Genomic DNA, 22,940 nt, shown 5'->3' on the forward strand with positions numbered 1-22,940 from the left:
TAGTCACTCACTCCTGCGGGTAGCCCCTTCAGGTTGGGAGCCGCAGAGAGCAGTGGGACAAAAGGCAGTTCCTAGGCTGGGTGCCTGGCTTCTCACAGGCACATCGTAAACCTGGCGTTGCAAAGTTCTGGCAGGAACAAGCAGGTACTAATTATAACCTGCACAGCCTGTTAATGATCGACCTTGGACTCCAAGGAGGTGAAGGTTCTGGGGAGAAGGTCTCAAGGGTTCTCTGAATATCTCAGATATAAGACAGGAGGTAGGCTGGGCACAGTGGCTCACGTCTATAATCTCAGCACTTTGGGAGGCCGAGACGGGTGGATCACCTGAGGTCAAGAGTTCAAGACCAGCCTGACCAACATGGTGAAACCCCGTCTCTACTAAAAATAAAAAAATTAGTCGGACATCGTGGCGGGTGCCTGTAGTCCCAGCTATTCGGGAGACTGAGGTGGGAGAATTGCTTGAACGTGGGAGGCGGAGGTTGCAGTGAGCCAAGATCGCGCCACTGAACTTCAGCCTGGGCAACAAGAGCGAAACTCCGTCTCAAAAAAAAGACAAGAGTTAGTGATACAGGGGGCTCTTCTAGGTAACTCAGAGGACATTATCCTGCAGCCCCAGCAGAATGAAGACAATTTAAAACCGCCCGGGCTCTGCTACGCTATTGCTTGCTGTGTGACCTTTGGCAGGTTACTTAGCCACTTTGAATCTAACCTCAACTTCTTTATCTACAAAAAGAAGCCAGTCATTCTGGTTTAACGGTGGGTGGGAGGACTCAATGAGCTGATGTGTACAAACACCTCATGGGTACTTAGTAAGGTGCTAGTTCCCAGTCCTCTACACTATGAAAAATCCTGGAAGACTTTCTGGAGGTGGTGATGCCAAAGCCAATGGGTGAGTGTAGCCAGGCAGAGAAGGGCGGAGGGACCAGCAGGAGCAAAGATCAAGGGGAGAAATGATGCATACAGAAGCCACAGGTGGCTCCTGCTACAAGCAGAGGAGATGGAAAGTAGGGGAGGCTGAGGCTGCAGAGATGGATGGAGAAGGACTTTGAATGTCCTGTTAAACACCTTGGACTTTCTTGGGTGGAGGCTGTCAGGCACAGGAAGTGTTTATTCAGAAAAGCCTTTGACCCTGAGCCTTTAGATGCTCCTTTCTGCCAAGAGAGGACTCTGGTCCCACTGCCTCCTGCAAAACTGGCAGGTTTCCTGGGAAATGAATGGAAGCATCCTCGTGCCTGAGCCTCTGGATCCAGGCATGGATTTGGCTCTGCCAGTCAAGGGCCCAGGCACTGCAGGGCCATGGATCTCCCTAAGGGTTCAGTGAGCTCTGAGATTCACTCCCGCCAAGAACTCCCATTTGAAACGAACTCTACCGTTTCTCAGGCTGGGGCACCAGTTATTAAATTAAAAGTGAGATTCGAATGGTTCTGTGTTGTTTTTGTAAACCAAAGCTGAAAACTGTGGAGAGTATTGTTTTTAGCTGGAAGGTAAAGCATGCCAGGCTTTGTAGTCCGCCTTGTCCTGCTGCCATAGACCCAGGGCCAGCAGGATCCAGCCTGGGGGACACTGAGAGGTGGCTTCTTTGTGTTGAGGGCCTACAGTGCGCCAGGCTCACTCAGTGCCAGGCTCTTTGCATGCTTGTGGGTGCCATTGTCATCCTCATTTTACAAATGAGGAAACTGAGGAACAGAGAGGTGAATACACTTGCCTGAGTCACACAGCTAGTAGATGGAGAAGCCAGATGCAGTCCTATTCTATACATACTTCAAAGTCTGTGCCTTTTCTGTCTCATGTAATGTGAATGCTGGACTTAATACTCTTAACTTTTTCTGAAAGTCTAGTGGAACAATGAAATCTTTTAATTTCTAGGCCAGGAGTAGTGGCTCACACCTGTAATCCCATCACTTTGGGAGGCTGAGGCAGGCAGATCACCTGAGGTGAAGAGTTCAAGACTAGCCTGGCCAACATGGCGAAACCCTGTCTTTATTAAAAATATAAACATTAGCTGGCTATGGTGGTGCATGCCTGTAATCCTAGATTTCTGGCGAAATGAATGGAATCCCAGCTACTTGGGAGGCTGAGGCAGGAGAATGGCTTGAACCTGGTAGGTGGAGGTTGTAGTGAGCCAATATTATGCCACTACGCTCCAGCCTGGGTGACAGAACAAGACTCCGTCTCAAAAAAAAAAAAATCTTTTAATTGTGATTAAAATGTAACGTTAAAAGCCTCTATTTTTTTTTTTTTAACTGTTAATACCACTTTAAGGAAATTGAAATCTTAGAAACATACCCATGATTTCACTGCTCTGTGATGCTACTTTTTTCCCTTTCTTTTTTTTTTTTTAAGAGATGGGATCTTGTCCTGTCACCCAGGCTGGAGGGGAGTGCAGTGGCGCTCCTGTCACAGCTCACTGCAGCCTTGGATTCTGGGCTCAAGAGGTCTTTCTAAGGCTCTCTAGTTGTTGGGATTACAGGCACGTGGCACTGCATCCGGCTTCATTCCTCATCTTTTTTTGACAGTTTTTGAATGATTTGCACAGGAGGGGTCGACAAACTGTGGCCTGCTGGTCAAATGCCACCTGTTTTTGTAAATAATTTTTGTTGGAATGCAGTCATGCTCATTTATTTACATGCTATCTGTGGCTATTTTCATGCTACCATGACAGATTTGAGGAGATGTGACAGAGACCATATGGCTTGCAAAGCCTAAAAGCCTTGCTCTCTGACCGTGTCTAGAAAGAGTTTGCCAACCCTCGTCCTAGAGTGCGGCGCTTTGCAGTCTGCTCTTTTTCTCTGCAGACCGTACATTATTCTAGGGCATTAATTTCTCATTATAAATGGCCAGAATATGCCGTAGAGTGGGTGAATGTCACAAACTTTCCTTGCTGGACTGTTATATTGCATCTTCTTTTTCTCCCCTCAGGAGAACTGTCACATTTGCACATTTATTATTTATTTAGGAGGCACTTCTGTAGCACCTACTGTGTGCCAGCATTTTTCTAAGCACTTTACCAATATTAACTTACTTAGTCTTCCGACCTGCAGTGAGAAGTTTGTGCTAATACCATCCCCATATTATAGATGAGAAGGCAAAGTCAGAGGAGTTAAATATACTAGGCTAAGACCGCATAGCTTATTTGGCAGCAAAGTCAGGTTTGAATCCTTAGTAGCTGTTAGGAAGTGTCCCAGGAAAAGCAAGTCTTTGTGAATCCCTGTGTAGGGGGACAGGGGCTGGGGCAGTGACTCACCAGGAGTGAGCCCTGCCAGACCCTACCTCGGCCCAGCCCTGGAGCCTCACACCATCGAGATTTGACTTGGCCCTGATCTTCCAGCTTGGGCCAAGTGACCACAAATTTTATTTCTTTGTTTAAAATGGCCCTGAAAAGATGGCCAGCAGCTGATGCTGAAGAGAAAGTGCAGAGGCCTAAGAAAATAATGACTCCAGATCAGAAAAATACCATTTGGGTGTAAGAGTACAAGAGTGGATGGTTGAGCCTGGCAGGAGCTCTGCTTTGTGGCCGGAAGAGTCCACAGCTTGCTCACTTGTTAGATAAATGGTAACTCTGCAAATATTTGAGTTGCCTGGAGAAAACAAAAATGTAATGTAACTATCCAAGAAAAAGGAGGTAGTTCAAGAAAGTTTGTGACCTTCACTCCATAGAATATTCTGAGCCATTTCCAATGAGAATGTAATGATGGACACCGTGGATTGCTTGTGGCAAGCATGTTCTTAGTCCTCTGGGAGATAAAGGGCCTTAGAGGAGCAGGAGGGAATCCCAGACGTTCTCACCAGGAGAACAAGCTTCCTAAGATTTCACGGAGCCCTCATGGCCCCTCCGGGCACCCCCACTCCAGTGATGTCAGAGGAGGCTGGTTAAAATCCCCTGCTCACGGAGACATTTTAGAATGTGAATTTAGCCAGGGCTTCCCACAGGACATTTATGAATGGGTGGATTCCAGAAGATCCCGTGTTAGGAAATGCCATGTTATCGAGACTGGAGTGGAGGCGGGCAGGGGAGGGAGCCCACAGTGTTGAGAATCCTCCAAATGCAACACTCACTTTCCAGAAGAGGAAAGACATACTGAGCTGTGTCAGGGCAGGACGCTCTAATCTGTTTGGTTCGTCTCTGTGATCTTCAACACTGACCACAGTGTCTGGCATAGGCTTTGAAGTAATTGTTATTAAATGAATTAAGCATCTCCCAAGCTTTGGAAAGGAGACAAATTGGGTCTGACATGGTTCTTGGTCAGAAGACAAGATGACCACAACCCAACTCTCTGACCATCCACTTAGGGTCCTTTTAGGGCACGGCCTTCATCTTCTCCCGGCCCCTCTGAGTGGAATGAGAGGTGGGAGAGCCCTGGCTTTTGGGGCCGCTGCCCTGTTGAGCTGCTCTGCCTGATTCATTTCAAGCCATACTCTTGAGAGACCCACTGAGGAAGCCTTCGCAGGTCTGGCTGCCATAACCCTAAGCCTGGCTGGCTCCTCCGGCTTGTCCCAGGCTCAGGAATGCTCACAGGGGATGGTCCGGCCTGAGCTGCTGGGGCTCACCCTCCACCCTGTCTGTCTCTCAGTCAGTTGGGAGGGAGATGGGAAATCCTGTTCTGAGTCGAAAAGCAACCCTACTCCCTTGCCTTCCTGATTCACTTCCTCATTCTGCCGACATTTTACAGCCTGGTACAGGCGCGGGAGCCACGCAGGCCTGGGCTTGCTTCTGACTTGGTGCCTCAGTCACTGTCTGACCTGGGTGGGAGAGCCAGCCTCAGTTTCCCCATCTGTCAGGCAGCATGATGACCCCTGCTTTGAAGGTTGATGAGGGCCTTCATGGTGTCTGCCCAGTGCCTGGCATGCAACAGGCCTCACACGTGGGAACTCTTGCGGTTGTGAGTAGCATTTGGTAACATTTTACCCAACCAACAGGAGTCTCCTTCGGCATCCTAAGCTCAAGACCCAATGATAACCTTGACACCTACCAGGACAATCACAGGGTCGCAGATGAGCCCAGAGCAGGAGATAGGGTAGCAGCAGGGAGGAGACTCCTTAACTGTCAAACAGCATTGTCCAAGGTGGGCCCGGCTGGGCATTTTGCTGGGAAAGGGACTGTAAGGACAGACTGGGCACAGACACTCTTGGAAAGAATGGAGGCTGCTCTCACAGTTCATTAGATATTGGCAAGCTTAATCAGTTCTTAAGAAAAGACCCTTCTATCTGAACCCATGGCTTGCTTCTCTCTCTCTCTCTCTCTCTCTCTCTCTCTCTCTCCTCTCTCTCTCTCTTTGTTTCTATTGAGTCTCGCTGTGTTGCCCAGGCTGGAGTGCAATGGCACGATCTCGGCTCACTGCAACCTTCGCCTCCCGGGTTCAAGCTATTCTCCTGCCTCAGCCTCCTGAGTAGCTGGGATTACAGGTGCCTGCCACCACACCCAACAGTTTTTGTAGTTTTAGTAGAGATGGGGTTTCACCATGCTGGCCAGCCTGGCTCAAACGCTGGACCTTAGGCGATCCACACACTTCTGCCTCCCAGAGTGCTGGGATTACAGGCATGAGCCACTGCACCTGGCCCCCATGGCCTTTGTTTTGAAGAGCAGGTTTACAACAAATAGGATGCCTTAGGGTTAAACGGCGCCTTGCAAGGCATCTCCTAGCATGTGACTTAAGGTGCCCTGTTGCAAGGGCCCTGCTTGGTCCAATGTGGTTTTCACACCATTGAGCAGATGCTGCCCTGACTGCATGTGGATCCTGTCACTGAGTAGGCCGTGCCACTCTCTTGCTCACAAACCCTCACTGGCTCCCTATTGCCCACAGAGTAAAACCCACACAACCCTTTGGAATCCTGTGCTGTTCAATACCCTCAATCTGCTCTCCACTGGGCTTTTCAGTGTGCTTATTGGCCTTCTTAGAGGTAGGTATGATTTAAAGAAATGTCTATTCAGATCGTTGGCCCATTTTATGATTGGGTTGTCTGTTTATTATTGAGTTTGAGTTCTTTGGACATTCTAGATGTAAGTCCCTTATCAGGTATGTGGTTTGCAAAAATTTTGTTCCATTCTGTGGGACATCTTTTCACCTTCTTGATGATGTCACTTTTTTTTTTTTTAACCTTTTTTGCCTTTGAAGTACAAAAGTTTTCATTTTGATGATGTCTAATTTATCTATTTTTTTATTTTGTTATTGTGCCTTTGCTATCACATCTAAGCAACCATTGCCTATTCCAAGGTCAGGAAGATGGATGCCTATGTTTTCTTCTTAAGAGTTTTATAGATTTGGCTCTTACATGTAGGTCTTTGATCTATTTGGAGTTAATTTTAGTATACAGTGTGATGTAAGAGTCTAATCTCATTCTTTTTCATGTGGCTGTCCAGTTGCCCCATCACCACTGTTGGAAAGATTATCCCTTTCCATTGAATTGTCTTGGCACCCTTGTTGAAAATTAACTGTCTGTAAATAGGAGGGTTGATTGTTGCTTTCTCTGTGAGTCGTTTTGAAGAAATGGAAGGATCCTTCTCAGAGGTACAAGATAGGTCTTGGCCATCACTCTACACTGAGCTGCTGCCAGATCTTGGGCAGGTCTATTTCCCTCATTAAGTCTCCTCATCTATAAAACAGCACAGCTAGATAACAGGATTCCTAAGAACAGGTCCAACTGTGACATGTTAGCTGGGAGATTTCCACAGAACCTTTCATTGTTCATTGGCTCACTGGAATGTCCTGTCATCCCATGAGCCTACCCCACCACCTGAGATCTACAGCCAGCCTCAAATCTGGGGGCAGTTCCAGCAACTCCCTACCCTGACCTGGCCCAGAAAAGCCAGCCCTGCTTTTCCAAGAATGTTGATGTTGTGTGTATTTATTGAATAAGCAGCACTGCCCTCCTCCTCTGTGCCAGCTGTGTCCCAGGCCTGAGGATACTGAGGGGATGAGACATAGCCTCTGCCCTTGAGGGGGACATTCTAATGGGAAGACAGACACATCAACAGATGATGCAGAGCTGAGTAGGGCATGCTGGCTGGTACTGCGTGCCACAAGCTGCAGATGCGAGAAGGTGGATGGCAATGCACGGCCTTGCTGATAGGGCCGCAGACCTGGCCACCGTGGTGAACACTTGCTCTGGGCCATATCTGAAGAGTGTCAGGTTGAGCTATGGAGTCAGGCCACCGTGGGGAACTCTTTAAAGCTCTTTCACCCGCCATCCAGCAGCAGCTCTTGCTTGACTTACGCCTTTGGCTCTGCAGCCAGCCTCAGCATGCTGACCAGGGGCTTGCTAGACACTTGTCTATAAGCTCAGTATAGTTCAGGGTAACAGGAAGCCTCTGCAGCTGGCCTGCCTGAAGTTCAATCTTGGCTCTGCATGCTTTTGGGAAAGTTATTTAACAGCTCTGTGCCTTATTTCCTATCTGTAATAAAGGGCTGGTCATGGCATCTACCTGATAGGATGTTTGCTTCTGAAGCCCTGTGTGGTACTGTAGAAAATAGCTGGGCACAGAGCTAGCTCCTGCCAAGGTCTCCAGCTGTTGCAGGTTGGAATTAGAGCTTGGAACAATATAGCATTTACTCCAGCCTGCTGTGCATGCCATAATCGGTTATAGCCCATGGCTATTACGCATTATAACATGGAAATATGGTATAATTAGCCTTTAGGTTGCCAGAACAAGAGATGACAGTGCTAGTCCTTTACACTGGGATAGGGCAGGGTCTCTCAGCAGCGTGTATTTCCCTTACTAACTGATTCTGTTAGAAAAAGCCCCAGGGTGAATCAGACGTGCCCCTCTCTTTCACAGCAGCCTTCCAACTGAAAGCTCACTCGTCTCAGAGCGGGTGGAAGTCAGGTGTGCACTACTGCTCCCCTCTGACCATTGAGGAAACTGGGGCTTGGGCGCAAGTTGGTGGTGGAGCCCACACTGGAACCATGACCCCTAACCCCATTCCAGAGCCTGTTCTGCCCCCACTCGTGACCTGAAGGAAGCCTCTTATTTTGGGGTTACAGAGTCTGTGCTGAGGCCCACTCTTGCCTCTGATTCCTGCCTTTCTCAGTTCCCCTGAGCCAGCAGCACGTGAAATCCAGGACTAATGAGGGCACAGAGATGTCCATTCTGGCTCCACACTTCTTTCTTTTCATAACAAAATAAGCCAGGCCTGGTGGCTCATGGTTGTACTCCCAGCTACTTGGGAGGCTGAGGCGGAAATCTTGGGCCCAGGAAGTTTGAAACCAGCCTGGGCAACATAGCAAGAGCCTCTCTCTAAAAACAGTCAAATAAAAGAACACTTTCTGAGTGCCTACTAAGCACCAACCGAGGTAGGTATTGTAGTTTATATTTTCCAGATGTATCTTTCCATTCACAAATGTGTGTAAGCACTTACTGTGTGTCAGTACCTGTTCCATGCCACATGTCGTGGTTAAAGTAGGCAAGGGCTGTGCCCAGAGGCAGTTTATGTTCAAATGAGAACAACAGGCTCAGAGTTCAGAGGAAGTGGACTGGAATCAGGTCCCTGAACTCAAAAGTTGTTGATTTCTAATCCTTATTCTAGGAGACCCCCTGGCAGCTGCACGAGTTGTTCAGAAATTCCAGGCCCTACACAGGAATCTGTCTGGGACCTGCAGGAGATGGGAGAGAGGCCCCGTGGATGTGCTGCTGGGGAGCTCAGAGAGCCCCATCACCTGTGGGTGACTCCATTTGTCTTCTGCTTTTACTGGTTTTGGCTGTTGGTTCATGGTGCTTGGTTCTGTCCTCAGAGAGTTGCCTGCATTCAGGGAATTGGCTGGTAGCACCCTGAGAATTGGAGCAGGTCCCTGTTGGCCATGTGTCTTTGTCACTCAGTCACTCAGCTGCTCACCCCCTTAGCCTTCAGCCAGCAGGCCCAGTGCTGAGCACAGCAAGGATCTTTCAAGGAGGAGATCCCTGGGAAGCGCTCAGCACAGAGTCTGGGAGCTCAGCTAGGCCGTCCTACACCACAAATGCCAAAACCCTTGAGAAATGCAAGCCACAGTGAGCCAGCATGGCATACTTACCAGAAGGGCTAAGATGAAAAGACTGACCTTACAGTGTTGGCAAGGCCGTGCAGGAACTGGAGCTCACACATGGCTGCTGGGTATGTAAAGAAGTGCAGCCACTTTGGAAAACAGTTCTACAGTTTCTCCTCTCCTCTCCTCACCTCTCTTCTCTCCTCTCCTCTCCTCTTTTATGAAACAGGATCTCCATATGTTGCCCAGGCTCATCTCAAACTCCTGGGCTCAAGTGATCCTCTCACCTTGGCCTCCCAGAGTGCTGGGATCACAGATGTGAGCCACCACACCTGGCCTTTGGCAGTTTCTTAAAAGTGTAAACATACACCTAGCATGCAATCTAGTCATTCCACTTCTAGGTATTTACACAAGAGAAATGAAAGCATATGTTCACACACAGGTATTCATCACAGCTTTGTTGGAGACTGTCCATCAGTGGGTGAATGAATCCACAATCGGTGGCACAGGAATGCTATGGAATAGTACTCAGCAACAAAAAAGAACGAACCACTGATACAGGCAACAACATGGATGAATCTCAAAGTAGCCATCTTGAGTGAAAAAATCAGATCCCTCTCTCTAAAAAGAGTACAGTTGACCCTTGCACAATGCAGGGGCTAGCCCCTTCAACAGTTGAAAATTTAAGTCTAACGTTTGAATCCCCGAAAACTTAACTGCTATAAATAATATAATATAGTAATATATTATAATTATATAGCTATAAATAATATAATATAATATATACTAAATAATATAGTAATATAATTAGTAATAATAATAAAGTAAGCTAGAGTTAAGAAAATGTTATTAAGAAAATCATAAGAAAGAGAAAATATATTTACTGTTTATGAAGTGGAAGTGGGTCATCATAAAGTTCTTCATCCTTATCATCCTGATGTTGAGTAGGCTGAGGAGGAGGAAGAGGAGGGTTGGTCTTGCTGTCTCGAGGGTGTCAGGGGCAGAAGACGTCTGCGTATGAGGGGACCCACACAGTTCAAATCTGTGTTGTTCAAGGGTCGCCTGTATTTTCTGTGTCATCCCATTCCATTTATGTACAAAACTCTAGGAAATGCAAACAAATCTACAATGACAGTCAGCAGATCAGTGGTGACTGGCACAGGGTGTGGGTGGGAGGTGGGAATTACAAAGCCAGACAGGGACCTTTCAGGGGAGGTGGATATGTTCATTTTATAGATGGGTGTTGGCTTTATAAGTGTATATGCTAAAACTTAATAAATTGTGCAGTTGAAATATATGAAGTATCTTGTTTACCAATTATACCCCCAAGAAGGTGGTTTAAAATAATGTCAGCTCCAATCTCCAGCCAATCAGTCAGGAAGATGAAGCTGCCACACCCCTCTTTAGGGAGCTCCTGTGGTTTGTGCCAGCAACATGGACAGTGAAACATGGCACCGTGGTGGAAGTGCCAGCTCCGGGTCTCACTCTATCCCTCACCTTGCCAGGCCTCCCCAAGCCTTGGTCTTCTCATTGAGAAATGGGAACAATAATAGGACCTACCTCCAAGGTGTAAGAAATATAAGAAAGAATATAAGAGAATATGAGAAAATCATGTCAAATGCTTAGTAAACGTGTCATAAATGGCAACAGCCACAGGGCCCCGTGGGGACCCAAAGAAAAGAAAAGTCGCTTCTACCAGGGGGAGCAGAGGCTGAAAAGATTTCTTCCCTGCACCTGCAGTGACTGTGAGCTGAAAGAGACAGGGAAGAGTCAGCTAGAGGCAGGTGCAGAGGGGCGGGTGGGGCGGAGTAGGGGAAGGACTCTCCAGGCAGAATTAACTGGAGCTGTGGCACCCAGACTCTGATATTCTAGAAATGCAGGCAGTGTGGTACAGCCGGCGTGCAGCGTAGAGAGCACCCTGGCTAGTTAGGACTGTAGGGCTGGCAGGAGGCACTGTTCTTGAGGGTCCGAGGAACACTGACTTTATCCTTCAGGCTGGGATCCCTCACCTTGGGGTGTCAGGAGGATTTCTCTGGAGACCATGAGTTTTATGTGAAGTTTAAAAATTTGTGTGTAATAAAAACAAAAAAGTGTAAACCCTATATTTTGGCACAGTCCTTTTCAATGGAAAGACATTTTCATCCAGTAGAAGGCTGTCATTTCTCAAGTCTGTGTTGATAAGAGTACAGTCTGAGGATGTGTTCTTGTGCAGCCATAATTTTGCTTTAAAAGGGTCTGTCCACTGGCTGCTGGGGTTTAGGGCTGAGGAGGACTGTGGTGAGGTGTGTGTGGTCATTGTGCCATTCCCGCTTCTTTGGGCTGCAGTACAGATGGCCCAGGAAGAGGGAGATGTCTGGGAAGGCAGGGCCAGCCGGCCAGGCAGGTCTGGGGGGTTCACGGAGGGTCCCTCTGTGGGGAAGACTCCTGTCTGAGAAGGCATGAGGCGCTGGTGGGGAGGGTGAGGTCTGGCACCTCTGACTCCCAGGGCCAAGAAGACATTGGGAGAGGGGTGGGGGATGGCCTGGGGGACAGACGTCAGTGCCATGCTGTCAGGGGTGCTGGGTGGGTCACTGGGGAAGGTACAGGCAGGTTCAGGGACCAGGGGTCAGACATCCTGGCTGGTTCTGCCTCACTGGGCCAGATCTTCTTGAGGGTGATGGGGGCCTGGGGCCTGGCTCAGTACCTGGGATTAGCCTGGCCCCAGAGCATATGGGAGCTGTCCTCTGGGGCCAGGGTCCTGGGGGTTTCATCTATGGGCACTGGGGAGTATGTTTCCGCTGCAAGGTGTGCGGTTGGGGAAGGGCTGCTTTCCCAGGGCTCCTAGAGGGCACAGCCCTTCTCCCTTCTGCCTGGCATGGTGTGGATGGAGCTGATAAGGGGTGGTGGGGGTGCAGTGTACCGCTTGAGTGCAGGCTGCTGTCCGCACCTCTGTCCCTCCCCTGACCCTTGTCCCAAATCAGACTCTGCTGGTCCTCAGGGTTGAGGTGGGAGAAGTTGCATTCATTCCTATTGACTCAGAGCAGGCGCTGAGCTCAACGGGGGAGGTGAAGTGGGGAGCAGGAGAGATGAGGGGACAGATATTTATAGTCCAGTGGGATCCAGGCTGAGATTGACATCTGCATAGGAGTGGACATGGCTGGGTCAGTCATTCAGGGAAGGCTTCCTGGAAGAGGAGCCATCTGAGCTGAGCCTGTGGGGATGCTGGGTTTCCTAGAGGGAGTGGTGTAAGGGGAGAGGGAGAGGAGACAGCCTGGCGAGGGCAGAGGGGAAAAAATCGCTGAGCATTTCAGCTTTACTGGGAGGTCTAGGGGCTCTGGGGCAGGGGTGGCCATCAGAAGGTGGAGTTGCAGCGCTCCTGGCACCTGTAGTTTAGGGAGTCCTGTCCTTGGTCGGGGAGCAGCCAACTCCCTCAGTTTACCTTCAGGGCCTCTGAGGAATGTGTGCATTTTCACCCTCAAGTGAATGCCTCAGGTCTATTGATTAAGGTGGCTCCAGGGAAGCTGTGTGAAGTGAAGCCCTTTGGAATTTGGGGAGGGAGCCAGCAGCCCCGCCTCACTCCGTCCTTCTCCAAGAGGAGGAAGCTGATTCTGCTCTTCAGAAACAGAAGTGACTGATGCACCTGAGGCAAGAAGGGCAGGGGTTCTTTGCACTTGTATTGCTTTCTGATTTCTAGTCTTGGCCCACATGGACTCAAACCTAATAGCACCCAGCCCCAACTGCCCCCCACACCATATGGAAGAATTTGCCAGATACACTCACGCCCACGGTTAGAATCATCTGTTTTCATCTACTGGAGCCTGAGACATCCTCCAAGCCCATGGTTCTCAAAGTGAGGTCCTGGAGCAGCAGTGTCAGCGTTACCTAAATACTCATTAGAAATGCAAATTCTTAGCCCCCACTTTTATAAATTGGGGGTGGGGTCCAGCTATCTGTGGTTTAACAAGCCCCCAGGTGTCTCTGAGGGAGGCACCAGTGTGAGAATCACTGAGCGAATCCACCGTTCCTCAAAGGATTTTGGTTTTGTTTAAATCACAACTCTCAGGGAAATATATTCTACATTTATACATATGCAACGCATCCATCAAACAAGCAAAAGTCTCACAAAACAGTATTTATCCTTCGTCCGTGAGAGGCACTGTGATATTTTTCATTCTATTCTGTCGTCTTTCCTTACAAAGCACTTTTGATCAAGACCCCTGATTTGATTTCACAATACATGCGTAAGTCACACTCACAGTGTGAAAAACCAGTACCAACCCCGCTGCATTAACTGGCCTGTCCATATCACTCCAGTGGCCCATAGCACTCAATGTTCCAGCCAGGCTGGGACCTGTGCCCTGGTACCCTGCCCAGTGCTCTCTGACCTGCAGCAGACAGCCAGTGCCCTGCCTGCCTGCCCTCTGACCCAGCTCCACCCACACTGCCAGCAGCCCCTGTCACTCTGTGGCCAGGGCTCCTGGGAGCCCCCTTGAACCTGCTGGGAGCCGTCCCCTTCACAGTCTCTGGAGCCTGAGACAATCACACCTGGTCCCAAGAGCTAAGGCCCCACCCCTTGGAGCTGCCCGCCCTGCCTTAGGAACACACCTCTGCAGCAGCCTGGCCTTCATCCCTACCACAGCTGGAGACCTCTTTTTATCTTGCACACACTCTGCCCCCTCCGCTCTGTCCCATTTCCCTCTTAGCTGCCCTGATGTCTTCCCTCCCTCTCAAACACCTGTATTTGTGTGTTGCTAAGGCCAGCACTCCTGGGTGGAAATCCTGGCGTCCTCCAGACTGTGCCTGTGGAACCTGGGCTTCATTCATCGAATAGAGACTGGAAATGGGTTCCATGGTCGGCGTATTTGGAAAAGGAGGTGCATCAGAGAGCAGCTGGCTTTCCCTACCAGGCACCACTGGTCTGTGACAGCGGGGCTGACTTAAAACGGCTTTGGGACCACCTGCCTCCAAAGCAGTCCCTGGCCAGTGTCCTTTGTGACTGTAATTGTAGAGTGGGCCTCCCAACCCCTTCCAAGGTGGGACTTCTTGTGTAACCATGCATAGCCGGTGGACAGAGGGCAGTGTGGCCCTGCAGCCTGCATGGCTTTGGTACAGTCCCTTAACCTGCCAAGCCTCTGTCTGCTCACCTCTAAGATGGAATGAAGCCCAGTAATTGCTCCTCACTTTGGATTAGCTGCCTGGCAGAGTTGCTGTGAGATTAAATGAGATAATGCATGGGCGCCATCATTGAGTTCCTATCCCTCCTTTCACACATTTTGTTCTGAGAATCACCTTCGCCAGTGCCACAGAGGAGGGGATTGCCAAGGTCCGTGCTCTTGGTGCAATCTCCTCTGCGATAAATAAACAAAATTGTGTTCCCAGAATCCACTGGAAAAAGCTTTGGGATTAAGACCAGCTGTAACTCAGTGCCTGAAATTCCATCCAAGCATAAGAGCAGTGGGAAAGAGAGGATAAGGGTGGGAATGTGTGTGGCGGGGCAGGAATGAGTCACAGGACAGCGAGTGAGTCACAGCAAGTGAGGACACCCATGCCAGAACTCTGGGTCAGCTCGTGGTGGGCGGCCCTGGCCAGCTTGACAGAGCAGGGGCACCAGGCGGTAATTGCTAATGGCGCCTGCCATGGGAGCTGGGGTTTACCTGGGTCTGAATCCCAACGCTTTCTAAGTTCCAGAGCAGAATGTCAGTGGGCAGCTGGGTTGGCACAGGGCTGGAGTGAGCGGGCACAGTGTGACGGAGGCTGCCTGGCAGCTGGGGGGCTCAGCTGGTTGTCCTGAACTCTAGATTCTTGAGCTGCAGCTCAAGATAGATTCCTGCCCTGGAGTTACCTTCCTGGAACTCAGCAGCTCCCATTGGGGTTCTGGGAGGGACAGGGAGGGCCGTGGAAGCTGTGTGGCACTGGGGGATTTAAGAGCAAAGAGTTTAGACTCAAGTCATCCTTGGTTCAAGTCTTGCCTCTGCTACTTAGCGTCCCAGTGACTTTGGGCAGCGGTGTTAGTGTCATTAAACCTGTTTTCTCGGCTGTAAAGTAGGGATAATATGAATGTGTCACTGGGCCTGTGTAGGATAAGTGAGTTAATACCTACAAACATTTTATCATACGGTCAGGCACATGCAGAACACCGGGTAAATGTCGGCTTTTACTGTTATTGATGGACCCGGGTTCGTCACTTTTCAGCAGGCTGTCTGCTTCTCCGAGTCTCAGTTTCCCTCTTTGTAAAATGGGACAAATAATGCCCGCCACATGACAGTCACTCCCTGAAACTGACGTTGCCGCTTTCTTTGCTTGGGAGGGGCGTGGCGTCATGTTTCAGGGGTGTTCACTAAGGAGATTGGGTTAGGTCCCGAGCAGGATTCTTGGAGCCTCTGGATCATTGAATGACAAGAAGAATTACAGTGTTTTCAAATTCCCAGATAATATTAATTAATTAATTAATTTTGAGATGGAGTCTTGGTGTCGCCCAGGCTGGAGTGCAGTGGCGCAATCTCTTCTTACTGCAACCTCTGCCTCCCAGGTTCAAGTGATTCTTCTGCCTCAGTCTCCCAAGTAGCTGGGATTACAGGCGCATGCTATCACGCCCGACTAATCTTTGTATTTTTAGTAGAAACGGGGTTTCACCGTGTTGGCCAGGCTTCTCAAACTCCCGACCTCAGATAACTCGCCTGTCTTGGCCTCTCAAAGTGTTGGGATTACAGGCGTGAGTCACCGCGCCTGGCCCCAAAGAATTTTAAAAACTGCTGTTAGGATGTTGGAGGGATTGAGACAGAGGTAAGAACCTGGTCCTCATGGGGTATCAGCCCCTTACCAGTGGCATTGCAAAGCCAAGTAGGGGCTCCACCCAGCACCCTGAGCTTTGGAGAGCCAGGGAAGGAGAAGGGAGGGAGAGAGGTCTGTGCCCAGCGACCCCAGGACACAGGGCCCTCAGCCCCAGTTGGCAGTCCACGTGCTGACCCAGCAGGCGATCTGCCTCAGGCATTTTTTCAGTGCCAGTATCTTTCCTTCCTGCAAGGCTGGTCCCCCAGAGACCAAATTGCATCTCGGCCAATTGCTTTCAGGCCCAGATTCAGGGCAAAGGGAGCTGATGTCCAGATGGACATTCACAGTTACCCGATGGACCACAGGAGCAGCCCTGGCCTGGGGGCCCACACATCTATTTCTCCCTGTCCTCAGCTCTGCCCTTTGTCACAGGAGAGCTGACCCCTGCAGGCTACATTGTCCCAGCTCCCCTATACTGGCTTCTGGCAGGACCAGAGGTAAGCAGTCGGCTGGGGGTTTCTCTGACAGCCTCTTCTCTGACAGCCTCTCCACCCCGGGTGGCGTCTCCTGCAGCAGATGTATCTCCTTTGGGGCTCTAGTTCCTGCTGCTCAGCGGCCCCCAACATGGGTCTAGTAACATCTAACATCGCCTCCCCGCCTTGTGTCTCCAGCCTAGGGGCTGATCTCTGGGCTTCCCTTTGTCTCCTTGCAGCTTCTCAGCTCCTCCTCCTCATTACACCCTCCTGGTTCGTAGCTGGACTCAGAGGGGCTTTGCTCTGCTGATTGGACCTTGACTCACACGGGGTTGCTTTCCTCGCAGGGGCAGTTCTGTCGGATGCCCCCATGGTAGGTGAAGTTCAACTTTATTTTGGAGTCAATATGGTCTAGGGAGAATCTAGGGCTTCAGAATCCAATAGAACAAGGTTTAAATCTCAGTGTTACTGCAAGCGCCTCCATGCCCTGGGCCAGTGACTGCAGTCTGCACATTCTTATCCAGGATCTTGGAAGGTAACAGCCACTCCTGTGCCCTGGGTACCTATTACCGCTCCGGGCACCTATTACCGACCAGGTGCTCCCACACCTGCCCCAGTCAGCCCCACAGCATTCTCAGAGGCAGATGCCCCTGCTGTGCCTGGGGGCGGGGTGGGGAGGAGGCTCTGCCTAGGCCGCCAGCTAATGGGCCACAGAGCTCACCTGAGACCAGCCCTGCTGCTCCCCTCTCTGCTGCTCCTGAGATGGGCTGGGGCTGCCTTTCAGACCGGGATGCAGGAGGCCCAAATGGACAAGGGCCTCACATGGTGTGGGCCTGTCATAATTTCATGAGTGTTAGCACCTTCTCTTCCATGGCTGGCCTTTTTTTTTTTCAGTCTGCATCACGTTTGCCCGTATCTCCGAGTCAACCACATGCTTCCTTATGACATTTCAGCTTCTTCAAAGCGCTCTGAGCTTTCTTTATGACTCAGATTAAGGTGTCCCATTTTGAGAAGATGGCTAAAGCCTGGAGCTCAGATTCTGGAAGCTTCCTGTCCTCTCCCAAAGTGCATCCTTGCCGTCCATTCCTGGGGAGACTGTGTCTCCAGCTGTGCCCACAGGCCTTATCCACCTCTGGGGGACTGGCTGGTCTTCCAGGCCCATGGCTTTTGACCCAGGTTCTGTGTTCTGAGCATGTGCTGAGTCTCAAGCCTGCCTTATCATCTGCCCTAGCTCGGGGCTTTCCATCATGAAAAAAAAAAATCACTTCTCTTCCGCTGTCATTTGTGGTAACCACATGGACGCTGAAACCCAAACCCAAGGCTGTTTCCTTTCTGTCTCCTCCATACATCAGCGCCAGCATGACCTAGAAAAGGTCAGCACCCTCATGGCCAGCCCTCTCACTGACTCAGTGGGGACTCAGAGACACGCCTAGAGCCCCACTCTCCCGCTGCCTGCAGCCACACCCGAGGGATGTCCCCAGACAGGGCTTGGAAACAGAAACTACTTTTTTTTCTTCTTTTTACCCCCGAGCACAGTTATTTTGCAATATTGTTTGGTAAATGCACAGTGCCTTTTCTTTCTTTCTTTTTTTGTTTTAATGCTATCTCCATTTAACCAGTCCAGAGATGAAAGTTCTCCCCTCCCAGAGAGGCATGCTGGCTCTGCTCACTCCTGCAGCCTTTTCTCATTGTCCTTGGCCATGTGTATCTGCCGTCTCTGCAGGGACCCCAGTGTCAGCCTCCCTCTGAAGTGCAGAGCGCTTCCCTCCTCCACCCACCCTGGCCTGGAGCTGTCTCCCATCTGCCCCCTCCAATGCCTAACCCTTGCCAGCTCCAGTGCCCTCAGCAGGCAGTGCCTCCCAGCCACCTTCCTCAAGCCAGGTGACAACCACTCCTTTGAGGTCCCGTGGCCCCTGATCTCCTATCTCAAAGCTCGTGCTGGCCTCACTGTAGCTGCCTTACTGCATGTCCATCCCTGCCGTCCACCCCTACTACACTGGACATGGAGCCTCACCAAGCCAGAGCCACACTTGGTCTGTCTCCACATCCTCAGCACCTGCACTCAGCAGCCACTTAGTGCACTGATTCATTAGTCTATCAGCCGGTAACCCAGTTCCTATGCTCCCCCAACCTTGAGCTGGTGAGACAGCTGCTGTCTGGATACAGGTTCCCAAGGAAGGAAAACCCTCCACCCAACACCTGTGCGTTTGGTAAAAAGGAACTATTTCCAAGCATGGTGTGTGCTCCAGGCTCTGGACAATTTTTTATTTTATTTTATTTAATTAATTAATTTATTATTTATTTATTTTAGAGACAGAATCTCTCTCTGTCACCTAGGCTAGGGTGCAATGGTACCAGCATAGCTCAATGCTGCCTGGACCTTCCAGACTCAAGTGATCCTCCCACCTGGCTATTTTTTGTTTTTTTGGTAGGGACAAGGTCTCACTATGCTGCTTGGGCTGGTCCTGGGCTCAAGTGATCCTCCCATATCAGCCTCCCAAAGTGCTGGGATTATAGGCGTGAGCCACTGTACCTGGATGGGTTTTTAAATTAATTAAATCTAGGTGTTATCCCCATTTTCCAGATGAGAATATGGACATCCAGAGAGGTTAAATGACCAGCCAGATGCCACACAGCTAGTGAGTCATGGGGTCTTGACCACTGGGACCAATTCTAGATCCTTCTGGCCTCATGGCTGGCTCTTTCCCAGACACGTGCCTGTGGGGTCACTTAGCCAGCGAGCTTTGCTGCCTGCTGGGCTTTCCTCAGTTTCTGGTTGTAGCCTTGGACCAATGAGGGAGGGGCTGGCTCACAACAGCCTATAGGCCAAGTGCCCTTGTGGTGTGTTTTTGTCTAGCCAGTGAGCTAAGAAAGGGTCTGACATTTTCAAAGGGTTGTAAAAACAAAGAAGACGATGCAACAAAGACTGTATGTGGCCCGAGACAGCTAAAAATGTTTTCTACCTGACCCTTTACAGGAAGAGTATACCTCTGCCAATAGACAGTGTCCCCTAGACCATTCTTCCTTGCAAGGGGTTCAGGGGGTGACCAGCAGCTGTGCAATGGTTGTGGGAGGCTGGCTTACCTCAGCCTGCCTTAGAGGGAGTGGTGACACAGGCAGCAGTGCTCTAGGCTGGCTGAGGAGCGGTCTGACCGGCAGAGAAAGGGAGGACCAAGAGCAGTCTGATAGTCCCAGGGCAGAAGCTAGTCCCCAGAACTTGGCGTGCAGAGGTCACAGTAACATCGACCCTCTCAACCTACAACCTCAGAGGTCCCTCGGAGACTCTCTGTTCAACTGTCCCTAATACCACATGAGGTGGTAAAGAAGCTCCTCTGAGAGCTTCTTCAGAGTAGTATAGTGTCTGCTGTCTGCTTATTTGATGCTATGGTCGTAGCATCAAGTCTGGCTCTTAGCATGTGCTTAAGTCCTATGTTTCATTGAACTGAAGCAAAATAGGCAGAATTGGCCAAGAGGAGGCTCAGGTCTCCTGAACTCTGCCTGCAGCCTCGCCCAGCCCACAGTTTGGTTGGTTTGAGGCAGCCCCGCCTGCTCAACCCCACTGGGTCCCTGGGTTTTCATCTTCCATACCCTCCGGACACCAACCACTGAGCCTCAGAGGCCACGGGCGTTGCCAACAAGAAGGGATGCTCTAAAGCCTCGCTGCCCATTGATGATTAGAGCCACGCTTCCCCACTGTCCCATCATCTGAGACTCAGCGGGACTCTTCTCTGTCCCTCCCATTCTTTGCTTAATAAAAATAAAAGCTGAGTTTTTGGAAGCCAGTCAAGTCACACACTAGCCGAGAAATGAGAGCCAAAACAAATACATTTAAATGCTTGCACATCCAATGTGCTTTTCAAGTAAAGCATTCAAAGGCAGGGAGTGGCTACAGGGAACATATTCAGTTGTTACAAAAAAATCAAAACAGGCCTGAAGGGAAAACAACTCGTTGGGAGAATCACAGGACAGGTTTCCAGAGCACAGCCCGCTACGTCGCCTGCCTCCCCTGGCCAGCCCGCATCCTTTGGCCCAGCACGCGTCTGATGGCCTCTTCCATTTTCTCCTTCTCTCTCGTGGATTCTCTCCTGAAGCTTCCTCTGGCCCCGTGCAGGGCCTGGGGAAGGTGCCCAACTTCCCAGTAGATACGTACTAACGGATGAGTGAAGACAATTTTTATTTTTAATCGTGATGGTTTTTACTGCAATGTAATAAAAATTGTAATGTAAATTCTAAGTGCTTAATAGAAAAAAATAAGGAAAAAAAAAAACTTTCAACAGTGGTCCTACCCATCTCAACCAAGTGGCCGTCAAGGTCACTGTGCCAGGGAGAAAGAGGCCTGAGGGTCCCATGGGATGTGCTTAAAAGCCAGGCCTGGAAGGGGCTAAGGCCACTGCACACAGCCCCAGCTTGATCACATAGACCGTTTAATGGCAAGACGTCTCAGCCTTTTTCTTGAACTCCTGAGCTCAAGCGATCCTCCTGCCTAAGCCTCCCAAAGTTCTAGAATTATAGGCATGAGCCACCATGCCCAGTCCCGGCCTTTTTCTATGAGTGTAATTTTTGTTAATGTTTTGTTTTCTTTTACTAGTTGTTGAGCTAATATAAAATTTTGTCTCTTTTTTGGTATTGCCATTATATCCTACAAATTCCCATTCACGAATTCATTTTAAGCCTCCTTTTTGCTGGTTGCATAATATTCTAAAGTGCCAGTATACCATAACTTACTTAAGCAATCCCCTATAATTGGGCATGTGAGTTGTTTCTGGTTTTATTTTGCCATTTTAAATAATGCCGTGTTGAGTTTTTTGATGTGTTAAACTTTATACCCATTCTGGGCTCATTTAACAGCATCGGCCTTACTCTCTATAAGGTATTGTGGGAGATTGGAGGATAAATGAGATAAAGTCCCTTTAAATAAAATGCAGATACAAATAACTTTAGTTCAAAGCAGTTACATGGTTGCTATACTCAGACTAGAACTGGAATACGGAAGAGTTTTGCCTGGACTTACTGGGATTTCAAGAAAGTCACAGGAGAAAATCTGAGACTTTGCAGCCATAGCCCAGGGGAAGTCAAATGGACATTCCAGCAAAAGTGGTCTCTGGTGGGTGACCTATGCCAGCAGCAGGTGTTACCTGGGCCAGCGTAGCAAGCAGGTTGCACCTCAAGCGTTAAGTTCGTTTTCAGTGGTTGCGAGGAGTACTGTGCGGACATCAGAGGGGAGCGGCTCAGTGGGTAACTTTAGCAGCACCTGCCCATGGACCCAGGTTGGTGGAGCGGTGGGGACGGCATACACCTAACATGGCCATCCCCAGCCTGAGAGGTTCATCTCAGGGAGAGCTCGGGGCTGGTGTCGGCTTGGCCCATGCCCAGAACTGTGTTCCTTAGGTTGAGGCCTCTTTGAGCTATTCAAATCAGGACCATTATGGGTCCAGACATTTCGGACTGCAGGTTTTGAGGTCCTCTTTTGGAGAGCGTGCAGTCTGAATAGACAGACGAGAATTGCCTCTGGGCCCCAAGCTGGGAGAACAGGAAGCAGGGAACCTGGGAGGCCGAAGACAAAGCAGTTTTGCCAGGCCAGAGCCCTGGACTGCTTCTCCCAGAGGCCAGACCTGTTTTCCTTCCCTGCCTAATTCCAGTCCTGACAAACGCTCCCACCTCTGGCCGTATTGCCCAACTGGGAGCACCAGGGGAGGGTTGGTGGTGGGAGTGGACCTGTCCCAGGTGTCCTGCCGGAGTCCTCTCCACAGCCCCCTACATTCCTGCCTGTTGACCTGATCTGTGGCCCTTTCTTAAGCCCCTGCAGGTGCCATGACTCAGCAGCCCCAGGAGGACTTTGACAGGAGCGTGGAGGATGCCCAGGCGTGGATGAAGGCTGTGCAGGATCAGCTGCAGGTCAATGACAACACGCAGGGACCCCGCGCGGCCCTGGAGGCCAGGCTGTGGGAGACAGAGGTATGCAGAGGCGTGACCTCAGATGGCCCTGTGGTCTTGGCCCCGTCCTGTCCCGCCCTCAGACCTCAAGTTTCCTATCTGTTAAAGGCAAGGGTGGACTAGACCAGTGTTTCTCAAACTCTGATGTGCACACAGATCTCCTGGAGATTTTGTTTAAGTGCAGACTCTGATCCGGTCTGTAGAAGTGAAGCCCAAGACTTTGCTTTGGGCAAGTTCCAGGTGATACCATTATTGCTGGTCCTTGGAACCTTATCTGATGATAAGGAACTAGAGCCTGTCCTCTCACCCTGCTGTCCCTGCAAGGGGAACCTGTGCAGCCAGGTGGGTCCCCCAGCCCTTGGTGGGGGGCTTCCCACCCCTTCTCTGCTTCTGCCTGGTTGGGGTCCCTGCCAGATCTGGGTTGGCCAAGGTCTTCCCCCAGAGGAGCGGGGAAGGGGCTCTGCCCAGCTAGAAGTGACTTCCTGAGCTTCTCCAGAACCGGAGTCTGGCTTTACCCACCCCACCTGGCACAAGTCCATGTAGCACTAAGTGCTGGTGCCCAGTGCCTGGCCTGGCATAGTGGTGCCCCTCTCTGAGGGTGGGTTGCCGACAGCCTGGGGACAAGAGGGAAGAATACTGAGCTAAGAGTTAGCAGCTGGGGTTATAATCTCCTTGCTGATGCTAGACTGCTGTGTGACCTTGGTCAAGTCTCTGTCCCACTCTGGGCTTCAGTTTTCCCATCTGTAAATGGAGCAGTTGACTTACACACCTCTGGGGTCACATCCATTTAGATATTCCATAATTCTAATTTATCACCCAACAATGG

General features: G+C 50.2%; 1 protein-coding gene across 7 annotated transcripts in view; it reads left to right on the forward strand.

The window, feature by feature from the left end:
- The window catches only part of SYNE3 (spectrin repeat containing nuclear envelope family member 3), a 117,474-nt gene that overhangs the window by 16,189 nt on the left and 78,345 nt on the right, over nucleotides 1–22,940 (forward strand). For 5 of the 7 annotated variants that reach the window (XR_004432310.1, XM_033191446.1, XM_033191441.1 and 2 more), the window contains exon 2: nucleotides 21,978–22,135. Coding sequence is in view for 6 of the 7 variants with exons in the window: in XM_033191446.1 (XP_033047337.1) it covers nucleotides 21,992–22,135 (144 nt within the window). In the remaining variant the exon portion in view is untranslated. Of the gene's footprint in view, nucleotides 1–16,419; nucleotides 16,554–21,977; nucleotides 22,136–22,940 lie in introns of all 7 variants that reach the window. The other 2 variants (XM_033191440.1, XM_033191444.1) reach the window with 2 other exon arrangements.

Source organism: Trachypithecus francoisi, unplaced genomic scaffold (genome assembly GCF_009764315.1).
Source record: "Trachypithecus francoisi isolate TF-2019V2 unplaced genomic scaffold, Tfra_2.0 Lachesis_group3, whole genome shotgun sequence".
NCBI lineage: Eukaryota > Metazoa > Chordata > Mammalia > Primates > Cercopithecidae > Trachypithecus > Trachypithecus francoisi.